The sequence below is a fragment of the Trichoplusia ni genome, chromosome 8, assembly GCF_003590095.1.
Source record: "Trichoplusia ni isolate ovarian cell line Hi5 chromosome 8, tn1, whole genome shotgun sequence".
Classification (NCBI taxonomy): domain Eukaryota; kingdom Metazoa; phylum Arthropoda; class Insecta; order Lepidoptera; family Noctuidae; genus Trichoplusia; species Trichoplusia ni.
Window position 1 is genome coordinate 11,859,438 of NC_039485.1, and position 14,019 is coordinate 11,873,456.

The 14,019-nt window shown below is 37.4% G+C and overlaps 1 protein-coding gene across 2 annotated transcripts in view; it reads right to left on the bottom strand.

Moving 5' to 3' along the window:
- Positions 1-126: 126 nt before the first annotated feature.
- Positions 127-14,019, bottom strand: part of LOC113496317 (arfGAP with SH3 domain, ANK repeat and PH domain-containing protein) — a 41,360-nt gene continuing 27,467 nt past the window's right edge. The window contains exons 5-17 of one of the 2 annotated variants that reach the window (XM_026875476.1): positions 10,239-10,484; positions 9,806-10,067; positions 9,410-9,634; positions 7,906-8,128; positions 7,225-7,405; positions 6,605-6,886; positions 6,410-6,529; positions 6,058-6,247; positions 5,563-5,682; positions 5,190-5,293; positions 4,773-4,823; positions 3,631-3,828; positions 127-3,431 (exon numbers count right to left, since the gene is read on the bottom strand). In XM_026875476.1, coding sequence (XP_026731277.1) covers positions 3,234-3,431; positions 3,631-3,828; positions 4,773-4,823; positions 5,190-5,293; positions 5,563-5,682; positions 6,058-6,247; positions 6,410-6,529; positions 6,605-6,886; positions 7,225-7,405; positions 7,906-8,128; positions 9,410-9,634; positions 9,806-10,067; positions 10,239-10,484 — 2,400 coding nt within the window. In that variant the 3' untranslated portion in view covers positions 127-3,233. The remainder of the gene's footprint in view (positions 3,432-3,630; positions 3,829-4,772; positions 4,824-5,189; positions 5,294-5,562; positions 5,683-6,057; positions 6,248-6,409; positions 6,530-6,604; positions 6,887-7,224; positions 7,406-7,905; positions 8,129-9,409; positions 9,635-9,805; positions 10,068-10,238; positions 10,485-14,019) is intronic. The other variant, XM_026875477.1, reaches the window with a different exon arrangement.

The following is a 14,019-nucleotide window of genomic DNA, read 5'->3' on the forward strand; positions in this document are numbered from 1 at the left end:
TTAAACAGACTTATTTATATTTTATTCGTTGCTCATATATATTATATCCAGTCAGCACCTTAGAAACGCTAGCACTGCACTGCACTTCTCTCGTAGGGTAGTATAAGAGGTAAATAAAATTCAAAGTAGACATCCAAGTGATGTATTAATAAATTCATACAGATTTTGTTCACATAATACACAATAGAAAAAACGATTTCAACTACAACTTGACCATAAAGAATAAAACATCTTACACTCTATTAGCATCATTTGGTTACATAACTTTTAATAAGTAACGTACTGACAGGCTAAAATGGCATTAAAATATTTCATCACAATAAGATTTCACAATATATTATCAAATAAATACATTTTATACGCAAGACGAACATAAAACATGTTTCAGTATATTCTTAAATAATATCTAGAAATAATTATATAACTTATAATTCTTTTGCATATTTACGAACTAATAGGTAAAATATTATATTTACACATCTGCAGTGTTGCTTTACTACATGCAAAATTCATTCATGGCAACCGATTTTAACAATCACATTTATACAAAGATTCCTTCGGTAAGTTTCTTCCTGAGGAAGTAACTTGGTACCTATTTAGTATCATGCGAATCAAATGTGAGACTGCACGCAACGATTGATAATAAAATATAATTTACAATTCTAAAATTATGTCTATTTTGGGTAATCAAAATGTGTGTGTTGGCTCACTTTTAGTTAATACTAATGTATGGCAACGCGCGCGGTATGTAGGTAACTATATTGTATGAAGGTATTAGCAGTATCACTATCTACCTACCTATGAATATACGTGATTTGTTTAAGAACTTAATATACAGAAAACTACGATTATAAATATATGGGAATGTGTAGTTGTGAGTACATGGTATCTGCCCAAATCGTAACATTGGAAAAATAATGTGATTATAATAATATACATTTAATATCTTAAATTATGTACCGACGTTATATAAACGCGAATACCTATTGCTATTATTAAGATATTTTCGTCTATTAAAATGTGGAAAGTGTTAAAATGTAACATGTAACAACAATTTTCTGTGTGTCTCGTCATTAGGGAGACCATAGGCGAAAAATATCCGAATATAAACTATAAAGAATTTCTTTGGTCCATATTGAATAACGGTAGCAGATGAATCAGCTTAAATATACCGAATGAATCGCTTTTATATATACGAATATACACATATAGTATAATATTTTTCGGCCTATAGTCCCGCAGTAAGAGCACGATCTATAGACAGCATGCACCAACAATCTAAGACACCTCAATATCATCTACTAGAACATACTAGACAACAAACAGTCACTGGTCCGATAGTTTGTCGCTCATATAAACCTATCTCTTTCTACTCATCACATTTACATATTTGGCAAATCTAACTGAGCTGTAAACACATATTGCTTCGTCTACGCGAGGCTAAGTAATGGTGTTACAAAACTATTATGTTTAATAATTTACAAACATTTACAATTTTAATCGAATTTAATCGTAAACTGCTTAATGCCGATAAGAGTTGGTGATAAAAAATGGTTCCATAGTTTAATTTTCAATGTACGAATTGCAACTACTTTACAAATTGATTATAAGGTAAAGTAGATACCTTATTGACAGAAAATAAACACCAAAAACAGTAGTTGGATTAGGCATATTAGCTTTTTTATGACAACATGACTGCTACCAATGAAATTTTCGGACTTAATCAAACTCGTTTTTTAGTGAGTACTATGGAACCCAAACAAAAATACTATACCGAAACTGAATAGTTTTAATTTTGTAAATAAATAATGCGGGTAAATACAAACTGAACTGATATTGATGTGTGACTCCAAGTGCTACTAAGCCTGATTAAAGATTTAAGCTAAGATATCGCAAGTTGACAAACCAAACTATTAAATTGCCATCCTATTGAAAAACTGGCAGCAGTTTAAATTTGTCACATTGTAATCTAAAATCTAGATTAACAACATTCTACACGAACAAGTAGAATTACTCAATATACAACATCAAACTTTACTAAGAAATATTTCTGAATTATTTTAAATGAGTGAGCAATTGAGCTTTGACTCTTTACAAACATAGCAATCAAATTACATACTACAAAACTATACACGATACATACATAAAGATGTACGTTTGATATGATACGTTTGACGAACACAAATAAAATATAAGTATAAAAATCCGCGTCAGGACGGACCGTCTACTGGCATAACTTACAATATTGGTGTTTTTAATCTTAGCGACGCTAAAGCCGTAACTATATTGTAAAGAAATGATTTAACAATGACAGTACATGTGTACAGACGATTATCCAAATGTGGAATGGTTAAAATGTTTGAGTAATAAAGTCGTGTATATTAACAACGATATACAGATTTAAACAGCAGTATAATACTGGACAATATATTAGTAAAGACAGTTATGTTAATGTATGAGTTTCATACAAAATAAGACCGGTTATTTACAAGGATAGATTTCTTTTTTATTTTCTGCATAGCTACGGGAACTGAGTAAGTAAACTCTAAATATTCCTTTTTCATACAAAACATACTGTATTACCAGTACCAATAAATAGTTTAATGATTTTCACGGCTAGCAATGATTTCAAGTCTATTTTGTATGTAACAGATACTAACAAAACTTTGTTTTATTTTTGCAGTATATTCAACAAAATATTGATTACAACAATAACCTAAACAAGTGATAGCAGAGTATTGAACTTTGTATAAAATACTAGAATAAATAAGCTCGTAGCTATACAAAGAAAAAAGCCTTAGGCCAGTGATCCAGAGGAAAAGATTACTGAAATTCGTATTTGTTACAAGATCGATACACGCTGGTGTTTTGCAGTACTTTGAACACATCATCCATTCAGTCAGACTCATCAATATAACGCACTCTATTTTATCGAATATTTGCTTTTTATAATTTTACGAATATACATTTTCAAGTATTTAAATTCCGTAACATCGGATTTCCATAGACATTTGATATTATTATACTTCCCAATACTGACTGAAACTTTGAACTTGTCAGTTTTATGGCCTTGGGTTCAGCTTTATAAGCAGGAATACAGTCAAGCTTGCATTGCTGCTGCTGACGTTTTATACGTGGGTACTACCGATATATGTTGAACATAGGCTTTCTACGAACATTGGCGTTGAGCTGACCTATGCCTCGTTGTTGCCGGCGTCCGTCCCTGTCTCTCCCTAGTCCGGCAGCATGTGTACGAAGGAGACGGGGAACATTCCGCGCCGCACCGTGCCCTCCACTTGCCCCTCCATCCAGTTGTCGTCTTCAGTGCGTTCGTTTATCACGACTATGACTTCTCCTTCACGGAATGATAGTTCGTCTTCGTTGTCTGCTGAGCAGTCGTATAGGGCGCGACACCGCCGCAGCCCTCCCATCTGAAAAACAATTAAAATATTTTATTATGCTCTTTACTAAATGCTACAACTTGTTACATATTGGAAGAAATTATTGCACTTCATTTGTCATCCGTAATAGGTGTTAGAGGCCACTGATGATGATAATTTCAAAAGACTAATAGATGATCATTACCAAATATAAAACGTTACCGTAATTACTAGTTACTCGTCTACCTACCATAGTAATAGAAGCGGAAGGCGACCGTGAGTGCACGCTGGACGTGTCGGACACGTCGAGCGAGCGACTGTCGCTACGTCGCGAACGTTCTCGAGAGCGAGAGCTGTCACACGACAGCGCGGACTGCAGGCGGCTGTCGTCCAGGCACGAGTCCGTCATGTCGCACAGCTCTAGCGACGAGTCTTGACTAGAACATTCCTGGAACATTGATAATTCATATTAGGATATATTTATATATTTAAAAAAAAATCGCTCCACTCTAAAGTTCGTTTCCTGATGATAGTTAAACTTGACAAAGTCTTCAGAAAAAACTAATGGAGTGATGGCATTTTGGCATTGGAAAGAAATTGTTAATGGAACGCCTCAGAGCGAGGTAATGCCGTATTTTTTCATGTATGCAGCCGGCTCCATCGAATTACAAGACGTTGTCACGTTAAAAATATTTTATTCTATTCTATTGAACTATTTTATTTAGATTGGTGCTTTAAGAGTGTCTTCAAAAGAAGGTCCATTTAAATTTGAGTAAAGTATTTTTTATAAAGTGAATCATGCAGAACAATATTATTTTATTAATGTTCCACACGGTGTTAAGTGTAGTGTAAATGTTAATAAAAGATACGTGTTCAAGATAAAATAATTATATTATTATTACATATAAAACCTAAATTTGATCTACTTAGTAGTACATCTAAGTATTCTATGGAAGGGTTTAAAACAAAAGGGCTTGTTTATTTAAAATACAAGAAAGCCGAAAGCTGTTAGATAAATACATGCAGTGAAGTCGAAATTAAATTAAATATCCATAAAATATACATACACAATATAATGCATAGTTTATGGTGTAAATTGAGGAACCGATTGTCAAGAGCATATTTCGCCAATGTTATACCAAAGAGGTTCCAAAGCCGCAAACGAAACAGATCAATTTGCTTCGAATTTTTAAGCGATAGTGATAAATATTCGCTTGGTAATAAAAGCTGTAATAGCGTGCACAAGTTGTTATGTGCGGACCTTGTGTTTTTGGGATTTTGAAGTAATTTTGAGGGCGTTCTCTTGACAATAAAACAATATTAATGTAAGGGCGTAAATCAAACAAGGGTAAGCGATTAAGTACACTAAGTTCTCTGTCCGTCGTTCGTTACCCTTTTGAGTTTCGCTTTCACAGCCTTTTCCAGGTGCAATCTATTTTTCTTCTGTAGCAAAAACAAATATAACCCTGTACTATTTTCAATATTATGTTAGTAGCTACGTTTTCATTAATATTAGCAATGTTTTTACCTTACCAATTGTTAAAATTATTTACAGTTTCGATATAATTAAGCTTCTATTCTATTTTATTAAACTTTCTCGCACTCTTGCTAATGAGACATTTCTCAATAAATATGCAAAATATTCAAGAATTATTTTGAACTACATTCTCGTAAGTATTTACGAATATTTCAAGAGTAAGTTCCGATAGAATTTTCATCTGGAATTATCGAATAAACTATAATTATAAAATGTCTTGTCTGATTAATATTTTTCGTATATATATTTTAAGGTACAAGGCATCTGTTTACCTTCCGGGGAGGCGGCGTGGGTTCGTCCCTGTGATGCGCGCCGTTGTGCAACGGCGGCGTCGGCGGCGGCTGCTGCGGCCGCGGCTTCACCACTCCACCCACCACTGGATACATGGATAATGTTAATATTTAGAAAGAGAAAAATCAGGCAGTTTTAATTGAAGTGGGCAAGTCACGTTACTTGAAAGCAGCCTGAGCGTTGGTAAAAATCGTAACCCACTAAACGCCGAAGTATGAACGACGTCGTCGACGTAAAACTCGGCGCAAAGTGTTGTGATGATATTGCTAATTATGCGTGGTGCACGTTTCCACGTTTGTCAAGTTGCCGCAGAATGTTTAGATTTTCCTACGTTGTGTTGTGTGTGTGACTGACCGTGCAGCGAGCGTGCGCTGTCGGCGGAGGGCGAGGGCGTGGAGCGCGGGTGCGGCGGCTGCGACAGCGACACGCCCGGCGGCAGCGGGGCCGCGCGCTTCTTCAGGCTGCCTATGTTGTCTGTAAGCCACAAACATGATATATGAAAATGTACTGATGATATTTTTTTCCTTCTCGTCCTATTTAGGTACTACTTTTAATTAATTTCGCTTTGGGTTCAATCAATGGTTAATCAAAGGCGATAAATCGTTCCCTTTGCCACACTGAGCTAGGTTGACGTCTAGGTTATAATTAATAACGCTCTTGAGCGCGACACCGCTGCGAGCAGCATCGTCAAATGTAACTAAATTTTTTTGCCGTCGCTTGTTACAAAAATAGTACATACATAAAATTTAATTTAGTATAGTAAACGATTTATCTTCAAGGGGAGTACCTAAATCAGTCACAGTTTAAAAATTACCGGCTAGCATTATTATAATTCCAAGTGTTACTCACAGACGTTAGGTTTCCTGGGCAGCGTGGTGGGTGTGGGCGGCGCGTGGTGCAGCGAGTCGCAGGTGGAGGAGCGCGAGCGCAGCACGGGGGAGTCCCCCGCGGCGGGCGCGGGCGCCGGGCCCGACCCGCCCAGGTACGACGGCGGCCGGGAGCGGGGACACTTCTTCTCGGGAGTCAAGCTGCCGTTTTGCTACACGAAATTGAACTTTGTTGTAACACAGATAGAGTAGAATTTACGTTACTTAGTATCTTATCATCTACTGCAAATCAATCTTAGTAATTTTTTGAACAGAAATAACACTAAAGTAAGTGAAATGACATTATAAAGTAAGTCAAAGTAAAGGTTACTTACTCGTTCATCAATAACAGTATCATCATCTGAAAAATCAGTGGAGCCGTCGTCATGTGATAGATTCCAATCTATATTGATGTTCTCAAATATGCTCTTCTCACGCTTGTCGACGTTTTCCAACTGAAAAATTACAATACAAATTCAGTCTTCTGTCAACTGCACAGAGTATGATTTACCTTGTTTAATGTTACTTACCAATTCTAAACAGCCTAGGTGTCCATATTGCCTTGCGATTTGTAACGCAGTTCGTCCACTAGCGTCCTTTATAGTGGAGTCGGCTCCAGCCTTGAGTAACAACTTCATTGGTTCAGTTCTGTCGGTGGCGGCGCACAGGTGCAAAGCCGTCATACCCTGAGAGTTGGGTTTGTCTAGCAACTGTGACCCACCGTTTTGGACTAGAAAATCGACTATATGTAACGCGGAACCGTCGCCGAGTTCCCGCGATATCGCTAAATGAAGTGACGTTTCGCCGAGATCCTGGAAAATTAAAGGAGTATGTAACAAAATTAAATCTTTACAATCACTTCAAAAACGATATCTTTAAATCTATGCCACCATAACTGTTTTTCAAGGAGTATTATACCGATCTGCGGTTCCATCAAAGGTGATTGACCTGAATTTGTCTTTAAATTAACTTGTTACCTATAGTCCAGCCTTTTCAAAAGCTGTGTTGGTAAGGCTCATATTTTAGCGACCTGGAGCAACAGAAAACCTGACCCATTTTAGTCCGTCGAAACAAAGGCCTTTGACAGAGAACAAATACCCCATTGTAAGACCATGGCCTTTGTATCCAGTAGCAACGTCATTAGACTTACGGAGCCAGGCAGCGGCGCGGCGAGGTCCGCGCCCTCCGCGTAGGCCTGCAGCAGGTTCTGCAGATGTCCGTTGTTGACGGCGTGCTCCACCTCGGACAGGCGCTCGGCCGCGTCGCAGCAGGTGCGCGCCGCCCACGCGCGGTACACGTACTTCTCGCGGATGAAGCGGAGACGCTCTTCCCTATACATTAATTAAAACTTTAACTCTTCCCTTTCCAAATTAATTAGTCATAGGCCGTAGCTAATTAATCTGCCACAGCCAAACGCGAATGGATTACCAGTAAGAACATAGTTGTTTAGTCTCAGATATTAAGTAAAAAGGCAAATAGGAAATGGACAGATTTCCAATTAGTTTCGTCATTTAACCATTATAGATGACAAATCGATAACATTAAAAAAAGATCCTTAACGAGAATTGAACGAAGCATGTAAAAAGTTAGCTTAAAAATAGATCTTCCTGCATATGATAGCTCACATAGCATTTCAATAATAAATATATTAGATCTTATGATTCTAGCTTCTAGCTATGAGGACTATTAAACCTTCCTATACATAAATTCATACAATCCTTCGTTCTTAAAGATACTCCTATAACATATATAATATAACACTTTGTTTCTCACATCTACTCTCAAATATCACCAAACTTCTAACAAGCTTCTAGTATCAACAACCACTTACATAGTACTTTCAGGTGTAAGCTTATCTCTCTCATCGAGAGTGCTCTCCATAACTTCGTTGAACATCTGGTTGCCCATATGCCGCGCCAGCAACAGTTGTGACGTACTCAGCCGGTCTAGCGTCAACGATTGTATGCGAGATATATGCACGCCAAGCTCACGGTGACTGCCCGAACACTCGATGCATACTATCACACCGAAGTTTGTTGATAACCATGTTGGATCTGAAGAAAAGAGTTATTTTTAATAACGGATAAAAATATCTTTGGTAGCAAGATTTTTTTAAGATTTGCGCACATTGGAGTTTAATACTTGTGTCACGGGAGTTTTAATTTTGTTTTTTTGCTTGTCTATCAGGGATAGACCGCATCGTTCGTCGCTCTTAGTGGGTTAGGTTTGGTGATCTATAACACTCAACTTAGCACTTAGAACGAAAATTGTGAAAGGTTTTAATGAATCATATGCTATGCTACCAATTTTCTTTTCATCAAACTAATTTATTATAATTAATATTGAAAAAAATATTACTTCTGACTGTGTCATTTCATTACAGAACATTATTCTATCAGGATTTAAATAGCAATTTAATCCTAATTGAGTAACAAATTTACTTTCGCCACATTATAGATCGTTAATATTATCACTATAACCAAACCATTAGTGCTGTGGTCAACATGGTTTTAACAGTAAACGTTGCCGTTTCAATATACAACAAAGTAATACTAATATATTATGATGAGCATTATTTGGTTATATGAAACCAATGCATGTAATTCGTTAATAAAGCGTGTCAGAATAATAATATGCGTGCTAAAGAATTGGAAGGTCACAATATCTAAAACGGAAGGATGTCCCATTCCTGTTTTGTCATGTGTAGTTAGTTATTCAAGGTCATATGTACGTTGTGTGTCGCATATGTAATAAAAATAGCCTATTTATGTCTCACCGATTAAGAAAGGCCTCTATTTTCCTCTATTAAGGAGTAATTTCGATTACAAAATATGTGATAATACTTCTTCATTACAAAATTATTATATTTACGAACAACAAAGAATGTGTGCGGGTATTTCCATTTATGATATGTCAATATCATTTACAGATAATTCAATAAACGGAGTGTTATTAGCACACATTTACATGTGTGTAAACTGCAAATTTTTATGTGTTTACAATGAGGTAATCGTCTAACAATCTCAAGATTCAATGTCGGCGGGTTGCTAGCTCCTGCATTCATTGTTTATCTTTGTGGGAAATGTTATTGTATGTTTTCTTTATAACTCTTTATGAAAAACAGGTGTTTGATAAGTTTGACACGCATATCTTTAAGACTGACCTACATAAAAGCTCTCTGCATATTTGAAAAATATTGATGAGATTTTGTTTCTCAAACTGCTTATTAGCAGATAATCAAAACTTAAACTAGTACCTACAGAAGCTTGAAGATTAACAGTTCCATTAAAAAAAAAACCATTATCTAAGATCTCTCACTGAATTTGATCTCTTACCGTTAGTAGATCCGCAGTCAGCACAGACTTGGTTCCCCGGCATGGACCGCACCGCTCTTATGATAGACCGCTGTAGGTCTAACAACGAATGCCCCGAGTCATTGCTCTCGCCGGCTTGCTGATGAAACGCCCTCATCAGAGCCCCCTCCTTACAGTTCACGAGGACCGACGTCCAAGCACGCTGCTCATTCTCATCTTCAGCTTGGAAATGGTACGTTCGGTTATCTGTAAAATACATTGGATGTGTTGACGTTAGATAAGTAGTTAAATAATAAATGAAAGTTAGCTAACTTTTGCCCGCATGGAGTAGAAGCAAGTTCTGATAGCATCTAAGTTATGACTGACTTAATTAAGTATGAAAGATAGCACGAATCTACTGCGAAGTAGTTTACTCACATGAGACTAGATCGAATGCCCTTTTATCGTCGGTGGCGACTTTAATTTGACAGGTAAGGAGGTTGACTCTGGCTGGTGTTTTGTTTTCGTCTGCGTGGAAGATGTCGAGGAAGCCTTCGGCTGTGACCCGGCATCGACGCTTCTGCCACACGCGACGCACCTTGCCTTCAGATTTCTTGAGCAAGTAACCACTCCGGCTGACACCGTGTTGTTTGTCACCTTGCATTTGGTGGAGCGAGTAGCCACCTACTGATGACACAACCTGGAAAAATGAAACACATTTTCATAATAAATCTTTGAACAGAAACTCAACAAATATCATTGATTTTCGGCGATAGAGCCCAACAAAAATGTAGCGAAACTAGCAACTCATGATGATATAAATATAAACATGCAACGTCACATTTACAAGTATATTCACGATTGTATTTACCTCTCTATCCTGAGGCGCGGCCGCTCGCAACATGTTTCTCAGCTCGAGCAACCTCCGTCGTTCGTCGTCTTGCTGTTGTCTGATCTTTTGCAGTTGTACACTCAAGTCTGCTACGTAAACACCAAAATGTTCAATAGTCTTCAGGCCGTCTTGGAAGTAATTTGTCTGTGCGTGATAATACTCCACCAAATGTTGCAGAAGCTCGATCCCTTTCTTTGTCTTTATCTCGTTGAACTTTATCAGGTACTGCAACAACAGCATAAGTTAACGCAAGGGCACACACAACAACGTTCAAAAATGGAATGGAGCCAGTTTGTTAGGCAGACACTGCGACGCCGAAAACATAGCGTGGGCACGAGCATGCTTATTACTTCATCAGAGACCGTGGCTAATGGCACGCCAGACAGGCACGAGCGGCACCCGGGACTGTGGAAACGCACCGATAATACTACGTGCCCTTCCGCGAGTTAAAATTATACTTGATGACGCACGCGCACGCGCATTTGCGGTATAGTGGATCCAGATTTGTCTTGCACAGTTGTGTAATAATAATAAAGCTCAGCGCGCGACCTTGCACAACTTTCTTGGCGTCTCGCCGGACAACTTTTGTTTTTTCTTCTTTTAATAACAATGTGCTTATTACATTCCTAGGTTGTGTACTTGACGGGGTTCACTTGTTAGAAAGCTAGGCTAGCCGTCGCGGGCTCTGGTTATATTTATATCGCTTGGGTGTTAACAACAGCGGCAGCGTGGGCCGTGGGTATTTGCACCGAGTGAGACGTGGAACAAAGCGAGGGTCAGCGCGTCGTCGGCCCTGCGCGGCGCAAGGCCGGTCGACGACCTGACGCGCGCCTCCGCAGTACCGCACCGCGACCGTCCCACCGGCCATAGGGCTTCTAGATTTCTTTTTTTAGTCCCTAACGACAACATAGGTGATAAACAATCCCCTTTTTGTTGATTCAAGAATTTTAAAACAACAAAATATAAAATGCAAAATTTGTTTTGGACTTTATTCTAAGAAGACAAGGATTTTAAGTAAGCTTAATATTGCACCTCGGGTCTTTTTTTATAAACTGGAAGGCTCGCTAAGTTGTTTGTTTAACATTCAGACTTAGTAAACATGCTTACTAATCTATAGTAAAAGGAACATCAAACCAGTAGGGTCGCTGCTCGTAACAAACACAATAAACAATGAAATTAAGTGCTAATTAACACCACAATTGTTGGCTGTTATTATTTACGAATTAACTATAAACATTACTACAGAGTTAACAGCATATTCTTGTGTAATAAAATGTTACAAATTAATTTAAGCTGTATTATTCAACACTATTCATGCAAGTTTGTCTGAATAAGGATTTATCGCATGAATCATTCTGATGATTAACTTTGTACGGAAACCTATCAATTTACGTAACTAATTGAAATATCCTTTAATTTTATACCTACACAAGCAATTTTATACCACCAATACTACTCATGGTGAACTTAAAGTACCGGTTGTCATAATGTTTTATTTTGCGGTTTTTGCTATGTACGCAGATTGTTAATAAATACCTCAATAATAGGTAGTAGGTATACGAATGTAAACAAATAGGTATGACTTAAGTGTTAAAATGTACGGTCGTGGCAAAAAAAAAACATTGGCATGTTAAAAACAGGTTATTTTTATTTGTATTGTGTCCATAAAGTGGCCACTCTATAAAGTTTTGATTTCGTTTCACAGGTCATTAACCTCGTAACGTCAAAAGCCAATGTTATCGAAGCGCAGAAAAATAATCAATGACACGGAAAATAAAGTTTGAAGCGGTGAACCTCAGTTCATACGTTATTTCGCGGGATGTTGTTAATAAAAATATTATTACACTTCGGTTTGGTGGAACTGGGCCTATCATACCCCTTAAAGTTATATTGTAGTTGTGAAAGAGATGCTGCCATACGCTGTCTTAGACCGTCTCGCTTCCACCACATCGATAGTCTCACTTTGAGAGGTCGTAGTTGGATCTCTGTTCGTATTCGGTGCCGAAATTTCCCAAAGGAACTGCAGAGTATTAGAGGTGGCTGCTCAATTTAAAGATAAGTTAAATAAATAGCGAACTGAATACTGAGACGTCTATCACTTTTATTAAAGTCGATAAGTCTCATGCTTTCTCCGTCATAACGGAAAAAAGTCGCGACTGACCTTTTGAGAACATCTAAGTATACTCTTCAGGGCAAATTTTTCGTTCGATATTGCGTAGATTACAAACATTTTTTCCTTCTTTTTACCTTTAACTTGTGATAAATTTTGTATTGTATTTGATCTCTCTTAGAATTCGATTGTCCAGTTTATGAGTTACATTTTTTGGGATCATATTTATTGTGCTCCATTCAAGCAATAAGGGGCACTCAAATACCTTCATATTTCATGCTCCTTTTCACTGTATCTTAAGGTAAACAATTTTGTAAAAAGATCGTATGATTCTGAATCTTTTTCCCCATTCTTCGAATAGCTTCGTGTTGTATCTTTCAAATCGCAGTGACTCAGGGTTCTTAGAATATCGCCTCTTTCTCAAAATTTGCAGTAAACGTAGTGTTTCAACAAAGACCTCTTGTCTTTTCGTTGCCTTCTGTACCCGTTAGTCGTGAATCGTGACAGCTCTGCCCTGTGCCCGTGAACCCTTTTTGTATATCCCAATTGTCATGTTTGCCACAGCCAAAGATATTTCCCGAAACATTTGGCATTGCATTCAGTACTAGACATAGACGTCCACGTTATGCAAGCGACTATTGGCACCCACAGTTTCATATTTTATAATGCATTTTCATTCTATACGACAAAGCATCGTACGATTTTATACTTTGATAAAGTCAGCATGACGTAATTTTTATTAAATATAAACAAAATTGTATTTTTTTTGGGAATAACGAGTATCTAATCAATAAGATTATAACGTAATCATAAAGGGTAAATAGCGTATTATAGGTATAGAAAGCACTAAACTGGTTTCAGCTTAGTCAAAGCAAAATCAAATTACAGATTGTCAGAAATTAAATATTTATGTTCGCGCTTTAGTGCGATGTTAAAGTTACTTTCATATTGCCTGTTACTGATTTGCATTGCAGGAATTATGCGAGCGCACGTACTGTCATAAAATCACTATAAATCTCGCCTTGCAGCTTCGGGCAACATTGTTTGAACGAAAATAAAAACAATTATCAAAAAATGTTGACCACATGCGTGTTAAATGTATGTCATTTTATAATGTACTTATGACGTTTTGTAGCTACGGGTTGTGAGTATAACGGCACTCGTACTGTCCACAATATCCCCTATTGTGAAAAGACAGTGAAGCCGCGTAGGTAAATGGTTGTCACGGACAAATATATTGTTACATGAGCATTGTTAATTGCATTCTAGGGCACAAAGCGCGGTACACATGATGTGCGACAGTTATTCCTCAGGTCATTACTCTTACCGACACGGACAAAGACTACCTGTCTTTATTAAACGCACGGTTTAGCTTATCTCTACCAGAGCTCCTTGCGGCTGACACTTCGTAAGATAAAGCTTTTATAAACAGACGAAGAATGTTGTATATTTCTAGTAGTTATCTTACGTAAAGCAGCTTCTTTTATAATGAAATAGATTGGTACATATTCATTGACCCAAATATTACCAGCAAACATCAAAGACAATACTAGAACTGTAAAATTATGTATGTATGGCCAATAACGTGTGTCTGACATGCAGACTAACATTTATCACGCGATATTTCATTAATGTTTAATTTACAAGCTG